Source organism: Mustela lutreola, chromosome 6, assembly GCF_030435805.1.
Source record: "Mustela lutreola isolate mMusLut2 chromosome 6, mMusLut2.pri, whole genome shotgun sequence".
Lineage (NCBI taxonomy): Eukaryota > Metazoa > Chordata > Mammalia > Carnivora > Mustelidae > Mustela > Mustela lutreola.
Window position 1 is genome coordinate 54,842,866 of NC_081295.1, and position 23,859 is coordinate 54,866,724.

A 23,859-nucleotide genomic window follows, 5' to 3' on the forward strand; every position below is an offset into this window, starting at 1 on the left:
CCAGCCCCTTCTCAAGATGAAACGGTACCTGTCTTTCTAGTAACTCAAAATTTCGAACACAGCACTCTGACAGACATTCTACCCTATGCTAGCTTAATAAATTCAGGCTCCAGGGAACCTAATGCAATTTTTGTTCATTACACTCCAGTAGAGAAAACTATCTCCCCTTTCCCTGTCCTGCCCATCTTCCTGTCCACCATCTTGCCAGGCACAGTCACATGGAAGGAAGGATGCTTCTGGCAAGCCAGAACCTGCCCATCAGAGACACTGCCACATCTCCAGGGTGGCAATGGCTCGTAGCTCTTCCTAGGAAAGAAGAATAATTTAAAAGCAATAAAGATTCACCTACACACTGTTGTGTGCTAGAAACAAAAATGAGCTGTGAAGCCAGAATTCCTGGGTGTATGTCCCAGCTGCAGCACCATGTGACCATGGACAAACACCTAACCTCACTTGGTTTGATCTGTAAAATGCAGTGACTAGGACAATCCCTGTATCTCATCTCACAGCTGTGTGAAGCTCAAGAGACACCCCTGCAGATAATAAATACTGAGCACCATGCCTGCCACACAGTAAGCACTCAGTACACCTTAGCAAGTATTACTAAGTGCCAAAATGTGAGAACTAATTGTCTAAACAAAGCTGAAGGACAGCTTTATTCGTCAAGCATTTTATTTTTAGGAAGAGTGCCACAGAGGCATTGGAAAGTTTTGAGGCATTTAATTAAGTCTGACACAGTTTTCCCCCTCAGTGAGCTTTTTAAAGACAATGCTCCATTTAAATATAACTTAGAATCTTGGGGCGCCTGGGTGGCTCAGTTGGTTAAGAGACTGCCTTTGGCTCAGGTCATGATCCCAGCATCCTGGGATCGAGCCATGCATCAGGATCTCTGCTCTTTGTGGAGCCTGCTTCTCCCTTTCCCTCTGCTGCTCTGCCTGCTTGTGTCTCTCTCTCTCTCTCTCTCAAATAAACAAATAAAGTCTTTAAAAAAATATATTACTTGGAATCCTACTTCTAAGTACCAGACACTGCATGTGTGTTAGTGTTTATACGAACTGCAGATATCGGGAGAGGAAGCGATCTCTCCCCTTCATCATCAATGACCATTTGGGATTTGTTGCCTTCCTCCACACAGTGGATTCTACCATGACCACGGGGTCTGAGGTTAGGGTCTACTTTTCTCAAACACCTGAGAACAATCCTGTCTGTCCACGGTGGTCAGTGAGCACCAGGAACTGCAGCCAAATGACTGCTACTTACACCATTAGTCACCGTGTTGCCCCAGACGAGCAATGAGCTTAATGTGAGAACACATCTTATTTTAGAAGAAAACATGTGGGTCATGCATCGTGGAAAAGGTTGGGGGCAGAGAGGGGCCCTGAATTCCTCTTTTAAGTGAGCAAGTGCCCTTAGAAATGACAAGAAAACTGAGCAGACTGGGACCCTAAGTTTAAAAAGTCAGCTGAAGAATATACACACATGAAGGCTACTCATTCTTTTTACTTCTCCCACCACACACCCATCACCGCTTGCACCCATGAGCTGAGGCTCACTGACATGCCAGCATGAGGACGTCTCCTCCCTCATCCTACCCGACCTCAAGCCAGCTGCCCTGTTTCATCATTTCTCTCATGCACATCTCTCAAATCCACCCCTTCAATTACCTTAGCCGCTTCCTATCACCCCAGCATAGAAACCTGCATCACTGTACCTTTGTCTGCTCTGAGGGACAAGGCTTCACCACCTCCAGCTGACAGAGCTGGCGGTGAGGGATGTGAGTGACAGGGCCTCTAGCACCTTCCAGGGCGGGTGAGGATTCTGGCCCATTCTAGAGGCCCAGCTGAGAGCGATGCAGAGTGGGGGAAACAGGATGGACCGACCACCTCTAAGCACCTCTGGTCCTAATTAAGTTTCCCCAATGGACTCCCTTACAGGAAAGAGGACATCAGGGTAGTCCAGTCTGATCGGCAGTTTTAAATTCTCACCATAAATTAGCCGACTGTTATTGGGTTCATCTCCATTGCCCACCCTGACCCTCACAACCAGAGACAGTCTACCTAGATGATCAGGCAAAACATCTAAACGCCATCCTCAATTCTCTGTCCTGCTAACCACCAGCCCAAATTCAGAGGCTTTATCTCCAAAACCTATTCTATGTCTGTGTGCTTCTCTCCAAATCCTGGACGACAGCCTGGTCCAAACCACCCCCACACCAGTCCATTTTCAATAACACTGTCAGTGACCTTTTAAAAATATAAGCTAATTTAAGAATGCCAATGATGGGGCGCCTGGGTGGCTCAATGGGTTAAACTTCTGCCTTCAGCTCAGGTTGCTCAGGTTATGATCTCAAGGTCCTGGGATTGGGTCCCACATCAGGCTCTCTGCTCAGTGGGGAGCCTGCTTCCCCCTCTCTCTCTGCCTGCCTCTCTGCCTACTTGTGATCTCTGTCTGTCAAATAAATAAATAAAATCTTAAAAAAAAGAATTCCAATGGCTTCCAAACCTGCTTAAAATAGAACCCTGACTATAGCCAATGTCACCTGGCCTGAATGTCTCTTTGACCCACTCTCAAATCTCTTTTGCTCTCCAAACAATAATCATTTTGGCCTTGTTTCTGTTCCTAGAATTCACCAAGTTCATGGCCATCTTAGGGCCTTTGATGTTCTCCCTGCTTCAAAAAGTGCTTCCCTCCTTCCTCATTCTGGCTCATTCTTAGCTCCTTCCTTGACCACTCTATTCATATCCAGCCATGGAATGTTAACTATCTAAAATTTTTCAAAAAGATGAAATAAAATATAGTCAGGAAACCAAACTGCTTGTTCAGCCTTCAAGGAGTTGATGGCTTTGTACAGAGGAAACTGCACAAATATACCATGTATTTATATAATTATATTAGATAAGGGTTTATACCCTGCTTCGTTTCACAATGAATTTGAGATGGAAATTTAAAATAATAAGTGATAAATCTTAAATATGGGGTGCTTGGCTGGCTCAGTTGGTGGAGCAGGTGACTCCTGATTTTAGGATTCTGAGTTCAAGCCCCACACTGGGTGTAGAGAGAAGTTAAAAATAAAATTTCAAAAAAAAAAAATGTAGTAAGTGATGAACACTTAAAAAAAAAAAAAGATTTTACTTATTTATTTGAAAGAGAGAGCACAAGCAGAGGTGGCAGGCAGAGGGAGAGGGAGAAGCAGACTCCCCACGGAGCGAGGAGCCCAATGCTGGGGTCCACCCCAGGACCTCGGGATTATGACCTGAGCTGAAGGCAGGCACTTAACCAACTGAGTCACCCAGGTGCCCCAGTGATAAACACTTTTTAAAGAGGTACAAGTAAAGAAAGAGTCATGATTTACCCATTTTCCATGGTCTAGCTCAAAAGAACTCAGTTCCAACATGGTCATCTCTTCAAATGATACACAGTTCTTTATGCTGTAGGACAGATTCTCTCTCAGAAAATCGCAATCAAAATGGGAAGCCACAGACACAGATAAGGCAGTCTGAGAAATCCCAAACACCCAGAATTAGGATAAAGAGCCACCTGCAAATTCCATAATCCATCACAGCCCATTACATAGATGATGAAGGGGAAAGATGAGAACTTACTTGGGCAAGAGGACCTCAGTAAAGCCTCATTTTCATTCACTCTGAGAAATGACAAAGTCCAGGCCCAAACTTAAATGCCAGTCAAACTTATTATACAAAGTCCAGGCATTTCAAGTCAGGCACTTCGAAACCAGCCATCAACCCCCACCCCCCAAGTACAGACAAACCATCCAAGTAAATGAACTTCCTTCTTAAACCATCTTATGCTTCATTCTTTCCCAGTATCTACATTTTCTTGTATTTATACAATACAACTAACTTCCTGTTAGTTCACAGTCTCTGCCTTTCCTAAACATCCCCTCCTCAAAACATTATCCCTGCAGGGATTAATATCCAAATTATATAAAGAATTATGCAACACAACACCAGAAAAATGAACAAAAAAATCTGATTAAAATTATGCAGAGAACCCCAATAGATATTTTTTCCAAAGGAGATCTACAAATGGCCAACAAATACATGAGAAGCTCCGCACCACTAGTCATCAGGGAAATGCAGATCGACACCACAGGAAAATATCACCTTACACCTGCCAGAATGGCTAGAATCAAAAAGACAGGAAATAATAAGTGTTGGAGAAGCGGAGAAACAAGAACCCTCTTACACTGTTGGTGGGAATGCAAATTGCTACAGCCCCAGGGGAAAACAGTTTTGAGGTTCCTCAAGAAATTAAAAATAGAAATATCATATGACTCAGTAATTTCACGAGTGGGTGTTTACCCAAAGAAAACAAAAACACTAATTTGAAAAGATACATGCACCCCTGTGGTCACTGAAGCATTATTTACAATAGAAAAGATACCTTGGTGTCCATCAATAGATGAATGGAGAAAGAAGATACATGAAATGGAATATTATTACTCAACCATAAAAAAAAAACAAATGAAATCTTGCCATGTGCAACAACATGGATGGACCTAGAGGATATTATGCTAAATGAAATAAATCAGAGACAAATACTGTATGATTTCACTTATATGTAAAATCTAAAAAATGAAACAAATGAATAAAGGAACGAACTGATGATCGCCAAAGGGGAGGGAAGTAGGGAGACGGGGACAATGGGTGAAGAGGAGATATCGGCTTCCAGTTCTGGAATGAATTAAGTCACAAGGATAAAAGGTACAATGCAGGGAATACAGTCAATGATCTTGTAACAGTGCTATATGGGGACAGATGGCAGCTACACTTGTTGAGCACAGCACAATGGGGAGAGGTGTCCAATCACTACGTTGTACACCTGAAGCTAATGTGACACTATGTGTTCAACTACACTTCAATTAAAACAAATTATTCCTATCTTTCTAGCCCAATCTCTCCTTCCACTGAAGCTCCCTTTAACTGAATGACAAGAGCAAGGAGTAGTAAGGCATACTAGGTAAAGAAAGTAGGGAAACAGCATTTGATTTCCTAACAAGAACTGCAGTTATGGGGCAGGGGAGAGGGGTCGGGGGAAGAGAACTACAGTGTTACCTCCCTCCTTAGAAAATCCTACAGCAGGAGAACCAACAGCATCTTGGTAGGGAACACAAGGCATCCCAACAGGTCTCAGGAAAAAATTAACAGATGATAAGAATGTGATCCAACAAAAAGAAAATGGCACACAGGCTGTAACTACCAAATGAATGACACAAACAGTAGGCATTAAAGCACATGTAGAAGAGAAATACTGACTCTGCCATCTCATGCTATCTACTCTAAGAATAGTCCAGAATTGTAAGTCATTTGACAGGGAAGCAGACAGCCAGGAACTTGTCTGGTCAAAATGGAGCATAGTGAAATACTTGGAGAAAAGGATTTCGCTAATCATAGAATGTTCTCTACTTTGTAAATATTGACACCCTTGACTTTGTATGTCATTTTTACTCTTTTTGCAATAGTTTCTGCTGTCAGAACTCTCGGGCACAGTGCTCATACTAACCTGTGTTCCTTCCAGGCCCTATGTCAGCAAGCCAGTCTATCCTGGCCAGAGCCACTGGCCGGAATTAACTCATCTCACCTTGACCATGCATCAACAGAAATCTTCCTTTTGGTCTTGAGTCATTTCCTGCCCCAACTATAGCAATTTCTGCTTTTACAGTCTTCTTAAATATTGAATCATAAACTCTGTATGTGGTCAGGACAGCCAACTTTTGCATTTCAACTCCCACATTACATTAAAGTGTCTACACCCCCTTTTTCTTTTTTTTTTCTTTTTCTTTTTTTTTTTTTTTTTTTTTTTTTTTTTTTTTTTTTTTTGCCTGTTGCTGAGTTTGATTCCAAGTTAATGATCTCCTAAGGGACTATACTCTGGTCCATGTGCTCACACCGTTGACTTTCTGGGGCCGCTTGGTGAGTATACGCCCAGAGGAAGGGGTGGCAGCTAGGGGCCATCTCTGAAAACTTTGGGGGATTTCTTCTTTCATGACCATGAATCATCTTCCTTCTCAGTCTCAACTTTAAAACTTTCCTTTTCCTCTGCGAATCAGAAACTTAATAGGATGTCTGCTGGGCTGTGTAATAGCCTCCAAAGGGAAGTGATGAAGGTTTTGGCTTGAATCATTGAACTCAAGTTGGAAAAGTAATCTACAGTAATGTACTACAGGGAGCAGTCCCTTCCTAACATAACAGGATGGGCTATAGATGATCTAAAAAAAATTTTTTTTTTTTACTTTTCTAACCATCCATTTTTATTTTACTTTACAGAGACGTTTCTGTGCAGGCATTGATTCTGAATGAAAGATGAGGATTAAAACAAATTTATTCCAGGGTCTGAACCTGTTAGAATGAAATGTCCTGTAGGATTTTAATTAAAATGTCCAGTGAAGAATCCATAGGGAACACAATCTAACTTATTTCCACTTCCTCATATCCTCTCTTATGTTTACTCCAAACCCTTAGCGATCAAGCAGGGAGTGATTTCTGACTCCCCAAATCCTGCACCACAGCAAGGATGCCTCACTGACAGAGGGCGGGGAGTGGGGAGCGGTACCAGAAGGCATCTCAAACAGAGGTCAGTATTTTCATCCAGAAACCTCTATCCCTCCTTCCCTAGCACAGTCCTGATGGAATACAGGTTATCCTAGCCTCACAATGGGGCCGCATCCCAATAAACTAACACTAAAAGAGTAAATTTATCCTAAGTTGAAAACACACTGCATAAGTCTAACCTACTGCACATCAGAGCTCAGCTGAGGCAGCCTCAACATTGACATCAGCCAACAGAGAGGCACAATCATCTAACATAAAACCTAGCTTATGATAATGGGCTGAACAGCTCATGAAACTTCCAGTATTCATGCTGTCCTGAAAGTGGAAAATGGAATGAATGCACAGAGACAGAAGAGTTTTGAGGATAATGGTATCCTTAAAATATATTTTTCATTGATTAGTACTACAAATGCATTTTCTCTTCCTTATAATTTTATAATAACATTTTCTTTTCTCTAGCTTACTTTATTATAAGAATACAGTATATAAGGGGCATCGGGGTGGCTCAGTTGGTTACGCGTCTGCCTTCAGAAGATCCTGCCTTCAGGATCCCAGGGTCCTGGGATCAGCCCCACACCAGGCTCCCGGCTTGTGCTTTCTTTCTCTCTTGCTTGCTCTTGCTCTCTCAAATAAATAAAATCTTTAAAAAAAACCCAGCAACAACAGTATATCTTACTTATACAAAACGTGTTAATCGACTATGTTACTGGTAAGGCTTCAGATCAACAGTAGGCTATCAGTATAGTTGTATGTGGATTTTGACTCTGTGGAGGGTTGGTGCCCCTGACCCTTGCATTGTTCAAGGGTCAACTGTCTATATAGCAGTAATAATAATGGGCAGCAGGAGACGAGGGAAAAGCCACAGGCACTGGGCTGAGGCCTTATTCGTGGAAAATGGGGTATCTTCTTCCTCTTCCCAAGTTTACTTCATTCCTCATCTTTTGTCACACTTGTTACTCCCTAAGTGGTTGGGTGGGGAACAGAGGAGTCTGTCTCCAACACCCGGAGCAGAACCCAACCACACCCTGTAAACATTTGTCGCCCAGAGGTCTGTGCTGCCATGGTCAGGCACTTACTGGGGCTCACTACTTCTCTATCTTCTCCATTTTCCTTTTCCTGCTGGTCAAGTCGTTGGCCCGTGCAAAGTACTAAAAGGGGACAAAGTTCTACTCTCCTAATACTTTCCACCTTTTCCCAACAGCTGCTTCCCTGGAGAAAGGAGAGAACAAAGCACCCAACTGTATCAGTTTCCCAGGGCTACTACTTCAAGTACCAAAACCAGGTAGCTTCAAAAAGGAATTTATGGTCTCCTGGCTCTAGAGCCTAGCAGACCAAAAATCAAGGTTTCAGCAAGGCCATGTTCCCTCTGAAACTTGTAGGGAAATCATTCACTCCTAGCTGGAGCTTGCCAGCAATCCCTGGCGTTCCTCACAGATGGGTCCACGTCCATCGCTCCAGTCCTCCATCTATGTATGTTCCATGTGCCTTCACATCACCTTCCCTCCGTGTCTGGGTCCAAATATCCCCACACAGAATTAGGGCCCGCTCTAGTAACCTCATCTTAACTTGATTAAAGCTACAAAGATTCTATTTCAAAACAGGGTCCTCCTCTGAGATAGAGGGGCTTAAGACTTTAACATATCTTCTTTTGGGGAACACGATTTAACCTGTAAGACCACCTCACAGTGTCATTTGGACAATGAAATGAGATGACGCAAAGATTTAAATGGGAGACCTGAAACCATAAAACTCCTACAAGAAAGCATAGGTAGTCATCTCTTTGATATCTGGCTTAGCAACATTTTTCTAGTTATGTCCTCTCAAGCAAGAGAAACAAAAGGAAAAATAAACTACTGGGACTATACCAATATAAAAAGGGTTGCACAGCAAGGGAAGGCCTCAACAAAACAAAAAGTCAACCCTACTAAATGAAAGAAGATTATCTGCAAATGATACAGCCAATCAGGGGTTAATATCCTAAATAGATAAAAACTTATAAAACTCAATACCAAAAAACCCCACAAATTAATCTGATTAAAAAGTAGGCAGAGGGGGTGCCCACGTAGCTCAGTGGGTTAAGCCTCTGGCTTTGGCTTGGGTCATGATCTCGGGGTCCTGGGATCAAATCGGGCTCTCTGCTTAGCAGGGAGCCTGCTACCCCCTCTCTCTGCCTGCTTGTGATCTCTCTCTTTCTCTGTGTCAAATAAATAAATAAAATCTTAAAAAAAAAAAAAAAAGCAGAGGACATGAATGGTTATTTTCCAAAGAAAACATACAAATGGCCATCAGATACATGAAAGGAAGCTCAACACCACTAATCAGAGACATGCAAATCAAATCTACAATGAAATATCACAACTATCAAATGTTGGTGAGGTTGTGGAGGAAAAAGAACCTTGGTACACCGCTAGTGGGGACAAAAACTGGTGCCATCTCTGTGAAAAGCAGTATGGAGGTTCTTCAGAAAAACTAAAAAAGAAAGAAATAACACATGATCCAGAAATTTCACTAGTGAATATTTACCCAAAGAAAGCAAAAACATTAATTTGAGAAGATACAAGCCCACCTCTATTTATTGCAGCATTATTTACAACAGCCAAGATATGGAAGTAATCCAAGTGTCCACTGACAGATGATGAATGGATAAAGATGTGAAATATATACACATTAGAATATTACTCAGCCATAAAAAAAAAAGAGTGAAATCTTGCCATTTCCAACACCACCAATGGACCTAGAGGGCACTATGCTAAGTGAAGCAAGTCAGAGAAAGACAAATACCATGATCTCATTTACATGTGGAATCTAAACACAACAAAACAAAACAAAAGCAAAATAGACCCATAAATACAGAGAAAAGCTAATGGTTGTTCAGGCAAGGGAGGAAGTGGGGGGGGATGGACTAAATGGGTGAAGGAGAGCAGGAGGTATAGGCTTCCATGTACAGAATGAGCACATCACAGGAATGAAAGGTACCGCATAGGGAATAGAGACGATGGTGTCATAATGGCATTCTATGGTGACAAGACGGTGATACCTTTGGGGGGAGCATAGGAAAACACACTGAGCTGTCCGATCACTATGCTATGCACCTCAAACTACTATAAGATTGGGTCAACTATACTTTAACTGAAAAAAAGAAATGAAATAATGCATAGAAAGAGCTTAGTACAGTGTTTGGCACATAATAAATGAGCAATAAATATCAGCCAACATCGATACTGTTCTTATCATGACTAGGTCATGCAGTCTTTCTGTCCCATTGCATCTTTGCTTAAAAGGCTTCATAAACAAGTCGTTATAGCAATCAAGTTTCAGAGAAGGATATTCTAACTACTACAAAAAAATAAAAGCTCCGAAATCCTTGGGGAAGGAAATAATTCCAATGACTGACTGGCTAGTAAGTTGTCGAATGTTCTTTGTTCTAGCCACTGAGCCCTGAAGCATCAAGGAAGCACAGAATGCAGAGCAGTGTAGGAATCAGTAAAGAAAGTCCTCCAAAGAATCTGCTGACATTTGAATTTCTACGTTCTTTCGTTTGGAAGAAAAAAATCTGAATTCTACCCCAACATTCTCCCTACAATGCCACAAAGAATATACACCCATATTTTTAAAAACAGAAACCCATACAGGACAACAGACACATATAACATCAGAAAACCAGAAGCCAATGAACCAATGACTGCTAATGGTCTAAGGAGTGGAGATTTAAATTTAACGAAAAAAAAAAAAGGTGATCACTTTGAGTTTTAAAAGATATTTCAGATTCTAAAATATAGTCATCGTTGTGCAACAGGGACTGCTAGTCACAACTAAGGCACTGCCGCAATAGACGCGTGCTCTCCTTTGTACTAATAAAGCTTGTTTTGATTTGGACCTTCTTGGAACAAAAGGTAGTGTGTCCCTACCCCATCCCCATGCATTTTGCTAAGTCATTTTTCTACCAAAACAACACTCGGAGCCTCATCAATCCTCGCTGCCAACGCTATTGCATAATTCAGTACTTATCTTGACCTAACTAGCAAATTCAGGCCTCCAACCAATCTTGCTTTGGCTCGTTCACTTGGTCTTTGGCTGATTCTCTGGAACCATCTGTAACTCAGTGCCTCTGAGCAACAACTGCCCTGGATTTTCCCCTTCCTATGTAAGGACTTGAAACAGAACATCCTCATACGTGCCTGCAAGTAAGTCCACAGGTATACAAACAACAGGTTTATGTGTCTTTCCAAAAAGGTCTTTGATTTTTTTTTTTTAAGAAAAACCTATTATAACAAAAACAAACTGTTTTGCAGCTTGAAAAACTTTTTGGCTGACAACAGGACAGTTTGCCTTTCCCAGGGCTGGGGAAGAGGACCTTCCTGTTTTCTACAATAGAAGAACTAGAAGTCATGAGAAATAAAGTGGTGTTGTTCCAGAATGTGTAGCGACCCAGTGACAACGAGGCACACCAGACCTCTGTGCTTCTCTCTGCCTCCTTGGAAGCGATGAGCCCTCAAAGCCCTAAGTGTATGCCATCCTGACCTACACCCACACTGACACCCAAGACCACAGAAGAAACCAGGCAGCCTGGGTGGAAAATGGGAAAACACAGACTGCAGATCCCCTTCTGGCTCTACCCCCAAATTCTGCTCAAAGAATAGTAGAGTCCACATCCATCTGGGTCTGGTCTTGTTCAGGCAGCCATTTACAAACGGCTGCAAAAACACAACTTCAGTGTTTCACATTTAACAGATCTACTCAGAAGTCTAAAATCTGCAGAAGCCAAAATCAACTGGCAATTGTTGCATTATGGGTAGTGAAATTGGGGCAATGAAATGTCAGCATTTTTTGAAAAAGGAAACTGGGAACCCAAGCTTACTCACATAGCTGAAGAACAGAGGCTGCCAACAAGAATGGGTCTCTGATGGCTGTAAGAGCTTTAAACCATCAATGTATGTAAAGACACGGAGAAGTGCAAGGAATTATAACAATGTAAATACCATTATCTAATTTCTACAGCAGTACCTCTTAGAATAAGTGATGTGATCTGCTAAAAATCTCTTCATGTTTAAGGAGTGAATTAGCTCTATTTGTCCCTGTTCTCAGTTTCCATGGAAGTTCATCCACCACGGAAGGCATCCTGCCTTCTAAAGACACAAGGTCTGGAATGCACAGCCCTTCGGTGACAGAAGCTAGGGAGTCCTTTGATATAGAATGTGGGGGTTACTGACATGCTGTTCTGTTGAAACAGCACAGACTCTTTGCTAATGCTAAAGTTACATCACATGGATTTTATTGCATCTTTCATGTATCACTTATGAATCATTTGATACCTATTTGCTTTAAAGCTCACCATAGAGTCTCAATTTCATAATAGCCCAATCAAGGCAAATCACCACATGCATCAGTGTTATGAGGGGCTTTCATTAAGTCACCACCTGGACCCCACATGTTACACAAGTTGGAGTAACGTGTTGCTGAAGGCGGCAATGACCTTCCCCCAGTAGACTCTGTCCTAATGCTATGCTTTTGTAGAAAGTTTTCAATTAAATTGTAATTCATGAAAAAATATGCCTTAAAAATGAAATGCTTCATCTTTCTAGTACAAAATGTTCATGGTCTTTATAGACTTTCCCAAAGATTTCCAATTCCTTCCAGTTTTCTTTAGAGTCACAATCAAGTTCCCCCCAAATAAAAATGTAGTATGTAAGTGGCAGACTTATTCATTACTCGCTAACAAGTCTTCTTCAGACCACAGCGAATCTCATTTTCTACCATATTCACACTGAAATGTGTCCAGTGGGGACACTCCCTTGTGATATTTGTATAAATTCTTGATTGGACACTGAAGACTCCTAATGAAGATGTAAACATCCACAATCAATGGCTGGCAATCCTGACAGAAACAGTGATCAATTCAATGAAACCCTGGGAAAATATTTCACGAAAAAGCTCAAGATAATGAAAGATCTAATACATTCACATGAGTCCAACACTCAAAAAAAAAAAAAAATCAGTTAAGTGGATGCTTTTGATATTTTACGTGTTTCTAATGAGTCAACTATTAAAAAAGATCTCATATTATTGCAACTTGAACTCCATTTAACCAGAAAATATGTTTTCATTACAAATACCTCTTGCCTTCAGAAAACCCTGCCTATTCACAAGTCTTATACATTTTACTCTTGAGTATAGGGGAATATTTTTAACAAATATTTCCTAATACGTAACCCAGATTTATGCATTTATTTCTTTTTAATTAAAAGATTTTATTTATTTATTTGAGAGAGAGAGCAAGAGCAAGGGGGAGAGGGAGAAGCAGACTCCCCACTGAGCAGGAGCCGGATGTGGGGTTTGATCACAATATCCTGGGATCATGACCTGAGCATAAGGCAGACACTTAACCAACTGAGCCACCCAGGTGCCCCCTTATACATTTATTTTTAAGCTATATATTTTAAAAATGGATTTCACATAAATTAACAGTTAATATCAATTCTAAATTGAGCATGTGAAATCAGATCGTCCCTCCATCTAAAGATGAAAAGTGTAGGAAAATTAATTTGCTGTCTAACTAAAGGAGATCCAACTATTAATAGTTAATAAAAATGAACATTTATGATCTGCTTACCACATGCCATGCAGTTTTAATGATTCAATTCATCTCACCATAATTGATTGATCCTCATTTTACAGATGAGGACACTGAGGCACAGAATGGCTAAGGAACTTGCCAGGTCTCACATCCACCAAATATTTGAAGCTAGGATTTGAACCCAAACAGTCTGAAGTACTCCCTTTGTTCTAAACTACCCTACAGAACAATCTTTCAGTTTTCTAAGATGTTTAATTAATTTGTTTCTAAATGTTCTAACTCTGTTACTCTTCTCTGTTTAAAACTTTTAAAATATGTATTATTACTTCTTTTTGTTAAGACTTTGTTTTTTTTAACTAGCTTCAGATTCTTTCTTTTTTTTTTTTTTAAGATTTTATTGATTTATTTGCAAGACGGATCACAAGTAGGCAGAGAGGCAGGCAGAGAGAGGGGGTGGGAAGCAGGCTCCCTGCTGAGCAGGGAGCCTGATGAGCAGCTTGATCCCAGGACCTTGGGATCATGACCTGAGCTGAAGGCAGAGGCTAAACCCACTGAGCCACCCAGGTACCCCCCTAGCTTCATATTCTTAACAAAATCAAGGGACAGGTGCAGGGATCTCCCAGCCCCCCGCCCCCCACCCCGCCACACACACACACACACACACACACACACACACGCAGAGCCTCCCCATTATCAACATCTCCTACTGTGGCATTGTGATTTATAATAAGATATTACGAACTTGACTTTTCTCCCAATCCTGGCCCAGGGCTCCTAAAACTCCACAATTTCTGGAGCCATAGACTGTCTTTACCAGGTCAGTGGAGGCCCTTCTGAGCACACCTGAGTTTATGCTAATGAAGTACCCTATGGTGGGGTCCCTAGAAAGCCTCAAGATCAGGCTGCTTGCCTGAAAGACCAGAAGATCAGAGGGTCGGACCTTTCAATCTCAACCCACCACCCCCAACTGCAGGCAGGTGGAAAAGCACTCAAGACTGAAATGAATCCATAGCCAATGGCCAATGATTTGGTCAATCATGCCTGTGTAATAAAGCCTCTGTAAAAACCCAAAAGGACAGGGTTCAGAGCGCCTCCAGATTAGTGAGCACAAGATGTTATGGGCAGTGGCACCCCAGAGAGCACGGAAGCTCCCACACATGTTGCCCCATGCATCCCTTCATCTGGCTGTTCCCGAGTGATAGCCCTTTATAATAAACAGGTGATGTGGTGATCTAGTAAGTAAACCAGTTGATCGAGTAAGTAAGTTGGTTTCCTGAGTTCTGTGAGCTGCTCTAGCAAAGTAATCTAACCTGAGGAGGGGGCCATCAGAACCTCCGATTTGTAATGGTTTGTCAGAAGCTCAGGCAAGCGCCCGGACCTGGACTGCCATCTGGAGTAAAGATACTCTTCAGGACTGAGCCCCTAACCTGAGGCAGACAGTGCCAGACTTGAGTCAAATTTGTGGTCAGTGTCAAATGAGAAGTGGACAATTGCTTTCACAGTATTGTAAAAAACCCATGAGGGGGGCCTGGATGGCTCAGATGGTTGAGCGTCCGACTCTTGATCTCAGCACTGGTCTTGATCTCAGGGTGAGTTCAAGCCCTGCGTTGTTGTTGTTAAAAAAACAAGGGTGCCTGGGTGGCTCAGTTGGTTAAGCAACTGCCTTCGGTTCAGGTCATATCCCAGAGTCCTGGGATTGAGTCCCACATTGGGCTCCCAGCTCCACGGGGAGTCTCTTTCTCCCTCTGACCTTCTCCCCTCTCATATTCTCTCTCAAATAAAAAAATCTTAATATATATATATATATATATATATATATATATATACACACACACACATACAACAACAACAAAAATCCCATCAGATCCAGCAGAGTAGTATGGTTACTGCCACTGATGAATCTACACTGGCAGTTCATTATCACTCAAAATCCAGAGTTTACATTATGTTCACTTTCGGTGTTGTACTTTCTCTTATATGGGTTTGCACAAATATATAATGACATGTATCCATCATTATAAAAATCCTCTTTACTCCATCTGCTCATCCCTCCCTTGCCCCCAAAAAACTGATCTTTCCACTGTCTCCACGGTTTTGCCTTTTCCAAAATGTCACAGATTCAGAACCCTTTTCTGATTGGCTTTTTCGATTTAGTAATATGCATTTAAGCTTCCTCCATGTCTTTTGATAGCCTGATAGTTCATTTCTTTTTAGGGCTGAAAAATATTCTATTGTCTGGATATACCGTAGATTATTTATTCAATCAGCTACTGAAGGACATCTTGGTTGCTTCGAAGTTTGGGAAATTATGAATAAAGATGCTATAAACTAATCCGTATGTGTTTTTGTGTGAAAATAAGTTTTGAACTTCTATGGTACCAAGGAGCACACCTGCTGGATTGGATGGTAAGAGTATGTTCAGTTTTCTAAGAAATCATCCAACTGTCCTCCCAAGTGTCTGAACCACTTTTCATTCCCATCAGCAATAAATGAGAGTTCCTATTACTTCACATCCTCTTAAGCATTTGGTGTTGATGGTTTTCTACATTTTGGCCATTGTTATGGGTGTGTAGGGGTATCTCATTGTCTTTTTCCAAAAAAAAAATTTTTTTAACCCTGGGTATTTCCAAATATAGACATCTGTAAAATTGCCAATACTTTATTCTGTAAGTGAGGTCTTTAAAATCCTCTGAAAATGAGTGTAAGCCTATAGCAAAGAGCCTTATTCTTAAACTAGAATATTCTTAAACTAGAATATTCCTTTCTTCTACAAATAACTTAATTTTGCAACATTGCCTTTTTAAAGGCATCCCAAAAAGCTTATAAACATTTTTTGGGCTCTAATAAAATACTTGTTGGTTGACAGCAAGTCTAAGTATTAAAGTCCAAGGGTGCCTGGCGGGCTCAGTTGAAAAACCACATGACTTTTGATCTTGGGGTTGTAGTTCAAGCCCCACACTGGGTGTAGAGATTTCTTAAATACATAAACTTAAATATATCTATATCTATATCTATATCTATATCCATCTCTCTCTCTCTCCCTTCCCCCTTCTCTCTCTCTCTCTCTCTCTGTGTATGTGTGTGTGTGTGTGTGTATAAAAGTCCACAAAATTAACTAGGATAAAATTTTAAAGTAACTAGAGCTAGGGATACATCCCAAGATTTTTTTTTTCATTCTTTTTCTCAAATGGCACTTTTCATTAAAATTAAAATCAAATGCATTTGTTTCTTTCACTTGTATTCCACTATTAACCTGAATAGCAGGAGAGAAAATGAAGCCATAATCAAGCATAGAGTCATGGGTAGACACACTAGACCCTCCTCACACTATGCGCTGTAAAATCAAACTAACGAGCAATAGATGGCCCACGAAACTGACTGAATCAAATCCGCATCACACACACCAAGGAAAGTCGCAGCGTAACTTCTGTGAGAGAGTATAAGAATCCAAGGAGCATTCATTATAAATAGAAACATATTCATGTTTTTACCAATCACTTTAGAAGGGTGAAAGACAAAGAGAGAGCCCTTCAGAGGAGAAATGACTGATTACAGAGAGGAAAAAAAACTGTCTCCTTATCAAGCGTTTGTCTTCTGAGTCTCAGAGACACCCGAAAGCCTGGGTACCCAGCATCTGTGCTACAATGTCTCTATTACCCGACTGACATGTGAGGAAAAATACAAGTGAGGTTATCTCAATGAAGCATCTCATCTAATGAAGAATTAATGCCATCCAGTGAAACATATTATGGAACCAAAGATGGGACACTAGACAGCTGGCTGGGAGTACAGCTAAGGCAACCATTTTCGGGTCTCATTACCGAAAGTCAATCAATCAATCAATAAGCAAAGCCTCTGAAAAATGACAAATCCAAATGGTCAAAAAATATGTTTTACCTCAAAATTAGTTTGAAGGTTTGGTTAGGTCTGACAGTGTCAGTCTTAGTCTGTACTCATGGGCATTAAATAGTTAGTTCTAGAGCCTTAGCCTCTACCCATTTAAAGCCACTATTCTGAGATCCATTTTATTTCTACTGTATAATAAGAACTTGCGTAAACCATGAGTAAGCACATCATGTATCACTGTGAGGTACTATGGTTAAGTCTGAAGCCAAAAGCACCCTTACAAAGAATACATTAGACAAGCTACCAGTTACAGGTTTTCCTCTTATGTCCTTTGTAAAATTGAGCTACAGATCTGCTTCTGAATTAATATGCACAACTGAATATTTCTCTCTCTTTTGCTGTTCTCTGGAATTAAAGATCAGTCAGCTGTGAGACCCTGTGCATATTGCTACAAATAATAATTCCCCTCTTTAAGGAACAGCACATCATTCACTCCAACAGATAAAGACAGGTAGATAGATATGTGTACGCAGATATGTACCTAGATACTTTTTTCTTCAGAACAAAAAAGAATCCTAGGACTACATGTCTAAAGATCTCTTGCACTAACCCAGCCTACTTGTGAGCTTAAGAGAATCACCATTTGAAAGGGACCACAGAGCAACCCTTGACTACTTAGAGATACTGAGTGGAACTATGGAAACTAGTGGAAGTCAGATACATCACATGGTATGTTCCCTAAACACTTAGCCCAGGTCTCACCATGGCCAACTCACCCACCCACCGGAGTTACTTCTGTAAGACACAGAAGGGATCATGTTGGGTGTCTGTCAAATTCTGCACTGGCTGCTCACTGGAGCCCAGAAAATGATTGTACCCACCTCCGTGCTCCGTGCTACTTCATGTTTATTCCCTGGCTCTGCCCAGACACCCATCCCTCGCTTCGTTCTTCTTTACCTCTCAACCCCTTATCGGGGAACAGTCTTTTTTTTTTTTTTTTTTAAAGATTTTTTTATTTCTTTATTTGACAGACAAAGATCACAGGTATGCAGAGAGGCAGGCAGAGAGAGAGGAGAAAGCAGGCTCCCTGCCAAGCAGAGAGCCTGATGTGGGGCTCGATCCCAGGACTCTGGGATCATGACCTGAGCCAAAGGCAGAGGCTTTAACCCACTGAGCCACCCAGATGCCCCCGGGGAACCGTTCTTAACTAACACATAACTCACGGTCTGGGTCCCAAGTGAAGGGCATTTCTGGAAAGTGGCCTCCCTCTGCACCATGCCCCCACCCCGGGCCCCCACTCCGTGCCCACGGCACTGCGGGACTGAGTGCTTCTTTACATGAGGGACGCGGGGGCTGCTGTAGGTCTTCCTACAAAAGTAGGTCTTTCTGGAAGACAGGGGGCAAGTGTTGCTAGTACTTAGCTCAAGAGCTTAAGCAAAAAGGCTGATTAAATAGATACATGAAAGAATAAACCATAAAGCTGCTAGTAGGGGTTATCTTCTGGGAAACAACACATGATCCAAATCCCAGCTCCTGTTTACTATCTGTGTGACTGAGGACACCCCTGTGTACGTCTCCACTGTGACATGGGGACAATAATGCTCACTGGTCACAGGAGAGAATCTAGGAAGTATGCGAAGGGCCCTGGACGGTAGTGGGACCCAGTGCTTGGGAACATTCCCTGCCCCACCCCCACCAGCTGCATTCTGTCATCAGAAATGGGAGTAAACAATGAAAAACAAGTGTCGTGGTAAATGAGGTGGAAAAGGGAAGGGGTTACAAGGTAGAGAATGTCCGCTGAAGGCGATAAGTGGGGGGTGGGGGAGGTGTGAAAGGTCACTGTAGGGCAGGGGTCTCTTTCCACAGCCAGAATTATGAGACTTAATTTTGTCTCTGGCAAAGAACTGAAAATCAGGAGGCTATAGAGTTCTGCTCCCTACTCGGTACCTTGAGCCTTTAATTCCTCCTCTAAATGAGGGGGTGGAGGGCTCACTTCCAAGGTCTCTGCTCCCTGCGCTCCATCACCCTGCAAATGCACTTATAAAAACCACGAGGCTCTCAGCTGGCGAACGGGAACATAAAATTAAGATGAAGTCAGAATATTTGAAACTGGGGCTGACTCTCAAATTCCAAGACCTAAAATTAATTAAGTCATTAGCTGATGGGCTAAACAGGAGACACCGCCCCAAGAATACGTAAATTAATGCTTTCAAAGGAGTTTGCAAAGCCCCCTGGGGATCTTACTAACATCTCCCCTCCCCCAAACTTTGCCTAAAACTACAAAGCAAGCGGGGGAGAGAAAGGAGTGGGGTGTGTGTGTGTGTGTTTAAGGACTTTCCTCAGTAAATAGCAAGACTGGATAAACCTAACAGTTTTTGGACTGAAGTCTACTATGTACTTTTCTGTGGCTTATATAGGCGTAAGAATGGGGGACAGTCCACAGTATTGCCATACAATGGATATTCTCTTAAGCACTGCTAGGAAATGGGTGTAAATTGTAGGAACCAAGCAAGGAACAGAGGAAAAATAAGGTTTGGGGGAGGTGCATCTTGCAGGATCTTGCAAACAATAGACACTTACTAACTCCCTTTTCCTCCCTTCCCAGTTAGCAACCAGCTTTCAAGGACTGGCTCAGCTTTAAGAAGTTGTCCAGTTCTGAAGGAAAAATCAGAATCATCACAACTTATGGAACGGATAATCAGTGCCAGAAAAGTGATCTACCATGTCTAATAACTATAGCAGTTCCTAGTCATAAAAACCACTACCTTTCCTGCCTTCCCCCAAAAGAAATGTTGTGTCTGCAACATAAAGATAGAAGAGAGAAATCCCATAGGATCCTAACTTGTTTCACACTTCTCCGCCGAAATGCAAGCATGTCCTCGTGAAAGGTGACATGCTTTGAAAACCCAGACGGACCACATGTTGCAGAGTTAAGGAACTGAAGAACAAATTTCACAAAAGAGCCATGGTCTGATTGTTCAGGGTGTACAAACATTTCACAATCTGTCATTATCGTTTCCAGTGGAAGCACCAGGATTCTGGTTTGTATGATGAAACTGCTCGAGTGGTAGTTCAAGGAAGAGCAGAATTTATTAATGTCTTCATGAATCTACCCCATTGCAGCAGGTACAGTCTCTACAGTATTGGGCTTTGATGTGGCTCTTGCATTTCAGAAGCATATACTTTCTTCCTTTTCCATTCAATAAAACCTTGTACTCAGGACCCAGTAAATCCCAAGTACCAGAGATTTAAAAAAGGGGTGGGGGGTAAAATACTGACCCTGCCCTCCAGGCACTCACAAGGGCTAGTGTTTTGGTAAGCTCGTTTTCTCCAAATTCTCTATTTACATATTCACTTACTAGCATTTATTCATTCTAGCACAGCTCCAACATTTTCATGCCATAAATTATACTACTATTTCTTCTCTAAATAAGCATTTGTTAACAAATTATCTAAAAGCAACTGGTTGGTTCAGAACTGTGCAGGACTGAATTAATTTAAATGCAAAATGTATCCTAATGAACTCCAACAACTATCCTGAGATCTATGCCCTAGGGGGTTAGAAACCTACAAAATCCCTGCGGTGGATGCTCAGTGCCTCTCAAGTTGGAAAAGGGAGCTGTGCTCATTCACCTAAAAAATATTTAACTCAACAGTCTTGGAGGTTTGATTTCTACACTTCGTGGAATCCAAAAAGTAAAGTAGCTACTGTGCCTGAAGCCTTGCAAGTATGTTTGGATGTATAATTCCCCTACTACCTCTACTCCCCTCAAGTTCTGTCCTTTAAAAGATGCTTCGAAATAGCATTTTCCTAAAATACTGGATGTAATTACATTTTTCCTGTGTTGATCTGGGACAGTTAACTGGGGGAGTATCATGGCATCAGCCTATACTGAGAACTGGGGTACAGTCTGTCATTGTCACTAACAAGGTGTCTGTGCCATTGGTCAAGTCACTTCACCTGTACAGGCTGACAGACTGCAATTCTTATTCAAAAAATGGAGGAAATGGTTTCTTTTATCTCAGAAAGAACAAAGAAAGTCAACTGTCAATTGTCTTGATACATTTCTAGAAAGACAGGTTCCTCTAAACACGTGGATGATTATTTTCTAAAAGCAGAAAGAGTAAAGATCCTTTGAAGATGGTGATCTTTTACAGACATGCAAAAAAAAAAAAAAAAAAGAGAGAGAGAGAGAGAGAGATAAACTGTATCTTCTTCTGAATTTTACTAAGAAACAATCCTGATGCCCACGTTTACCCCCAAAGGAAAATAAGATTGTCATAAAGATGGGAAAGCAGAAGTGAACATACTTGCTTTAGGACAATCATTTACATTCTTTTCAGTCTTGTACTGAACTACTGGCTCTGTAAGAAGTACATATTTTCTTTTCTCCTACATCTGCCCTTTGAATAACAGGTTTGAGCTTCTCCAGCCCCACCCCATCTTTTAAATCAGCCAAAGAATACTCTGTCACAACTGACCCAACAGCGCTGGAATCTGCCAGGGAAGGGAAAGCAAATCTTCAAAAAGTGCCACCTGCCACCCCCCCCCCCCACCAAGCAACCCTGAGCCCACACTCCCATTTAAATGAGCCCCTTCAGCGCTCCCCTCCACAGCCACACCCGAGTAAGAGATGCAATGTGATGTTATCAAACCAATTTTCTCAGTGACTAAAAATTTACAGAGCAGGATCTAAGAAAGAAATAACAAGTTAAGTTTCTGCCTGACTGACATAAAAAACAATCTATCACTATAACTTTAAAGTATTCATTGAGTTTTCTGAAATTTCACTAAAGGCCCATATTCATTAATAAAGTTCAGAAAATGCAAAAGCTTGAGATTTAAAATTTTTTAAAAAACATACTTTTTCTAAATATTAGAGAATGAAAAAAGCAGAAATCTTCAGGCTTCCCTGGTTTTCGTAAACACCAATGAAAACCTAAAAACGAGTTAGGTGAGACTTAAGGATGTCTGGAAAGATGAGACACAGGACTATTTTGCAGGGGGGGGGGGAATAGACAGCTATCACTTATTGAGTACCCATTATATGCCAGTGTGCTGAACACTAGATATACATCAACATGACTAAAACTCAGAGAATCTAAAGCGAGGTAATGAAACTGAAGATCTCGTTTCTTTGCCTCATTTTGAGGTAATGAAACTTGAAGATCAGTGGGGTTGAATACCTTGGCCAAGGTCAAGCAGTCAGTCAAAAAGGGACAGTGGGGATTTGACCCAGCCTCACTCACTCCAAAGCCCAAGTGCTTAATTCCTGTGCAAAAACAAACAAACAAACAAAAAACAGCAACACTTCTCATCAACCCCAAAGGAGAGTTTCTTTTAAAAAACTACACCTTCCATCAGAAAGATAAAAGACCCCAAAGTAAACAGAGAGACTTCCGACAACTGCCAATTCCAAATCTTTACAGTGAAATTGACTCTTCATGTGTAGATTAAGATGTTTGACTGTAATAGCGCCCACGCATTTGATTCCGGGCTACCTGCCTACCTACAGCTCCATCAAAATACATCTACTAATTCCCCAGGGTTTTGAACCCTGAACAAGTGAAAGCTTCATCTTCCATGCATAAGAACTATTTTCCAGAAATTATGCCAAATCCATGGGCGGTTTTAGTTACTGGGTATTTCAAAATACATGACAATACAGATTCAGCGAAATAAGTCCTATTGTTTTTCCTTCCAAACATAAAATAAATATCCTGTAATGCTACAAGTTGAAAAACTGCATACAGAGTAAGGGCATTCTTGGGCAGTTCTGAGAAGATGGTTGTTTTCCTCTCGTGGTCAGACAACAAATGGTGAAGAGATAAACATCAGTCCCATCAGCCTCTTTCCCAGTCCAACTGTGAAAGCACAACAGCCAAGTGCTACTTATTTACATCTAGTCTTTGAAGGAAGCTTTCTAGCCTCTTCCACGCCGACCTCTCAGCAGGTGTCCCAGATTAAACTGGTGACCATCGCACCCGATTGTTTAAAGAAAGATCTTTGATGGGATCTGGGGCTGGTTATTTTTTAATTAGGGCTTGAAATCCTATACGGTGTGTATTCAGCCCCCTGGGACCGACAGCGAGAGAAGGACAACTCCGAGGAGTGGGCTTGCCCGCTCCGGCGAGCACGAAGGGAGCGCGAGTCGCGGAGAGGGCTGTCCCGTCCGGGGGCCTGTGCCCCGCCCCTCCCGCGCCCGCCGGCTCCAGGTAACTCACCAGGATGCCCATCACGTCGGTCCAGAGCCGGGAGAACGCCTCGGACATGCCGGCGCCCCCCTCGGGCTCCGGCTCGAGTTCGGGTTCGGGCTCCGGCCCCGGGCCGGCTGCTCCCGCGTCCTCCATGGCCGCGTCCCGCGCGCGCGCTCGCCGGCGGTGAGTCCGGGTCGGGTCCCCCCCGGGCGCCCTCGCTCCGCACCAGCGCGCGGCCGGCCCCCCCGGCGCCGGTCCCCGCCCGCCGCGTCAGCGAGCCGCGCCCCCGCGCCGCATGCCCCGGCCGCCCCGGCGACCCCGCGGGGGCCCCCTCGCAGGCGCCCGCACCTCGGCTCTAGGCGGCAGCGGGCCGCGCTACTGACAACTCCAGAAACTTTCTCCGCCGGGCTCGGCGCGGCCGCGGGGTAGCAGGAGGCAAAGTCCGCACCACCGAGTGGTACGGCGGGGAGCGCCGCGGCCCCGCGGCACTTAAAGCCGCGGCAAAGGCGGTTCTTCCTGGGACCGGGCCGGGCTGGCGAAGGCGCTCGACTCGTCCCTTCCAGCAAGTCTGGGCAGAGCCCCGCAGGGCTGAGCGCGGGGCCTCTGCCCCTGGGCGGGCGCGCCTCGGGACCCCTCTCTCGAAAATGAGCTCTTCCAGCTCCACATGAC

General features: G+C 42.6%; 1 protein-coding gene across 6 annotated transcripts in view; it reads right to left on the reverse strand.

Moving 5' to 3' along the window:
- SASH1 (SAM and SH3 domain containing 1) overlaps positions 1 to 23,859 on the reverse strand; it is a 309,529-nt gene that overhangs the window by 169,500 nt on the left and 116,170 nt on the right. For 4 of the 6 annotated variants that reach the window (XM_059177300.1, XM_059177297.1, XM_059177299.1 and 1 more), the window contains exon 1: positions 23,218 to 23,479. The exons of the other annotated variants lie outside the window; for them this stretch is intronic. In XM_059177300.1, the coding sequence (XP_059033283.1) occupies positions 23,218 to 23,343 (126 nt within the window). In that variant the 5' untranslated portion in view covers positions 23,344 to 23,479. Of the gene's footprint in view, positions 1 to 23,217; positions 23,480 to 23,859 lie in introns of those variants that run through there. 6 annotated transcript variants of the gene reach the window in all.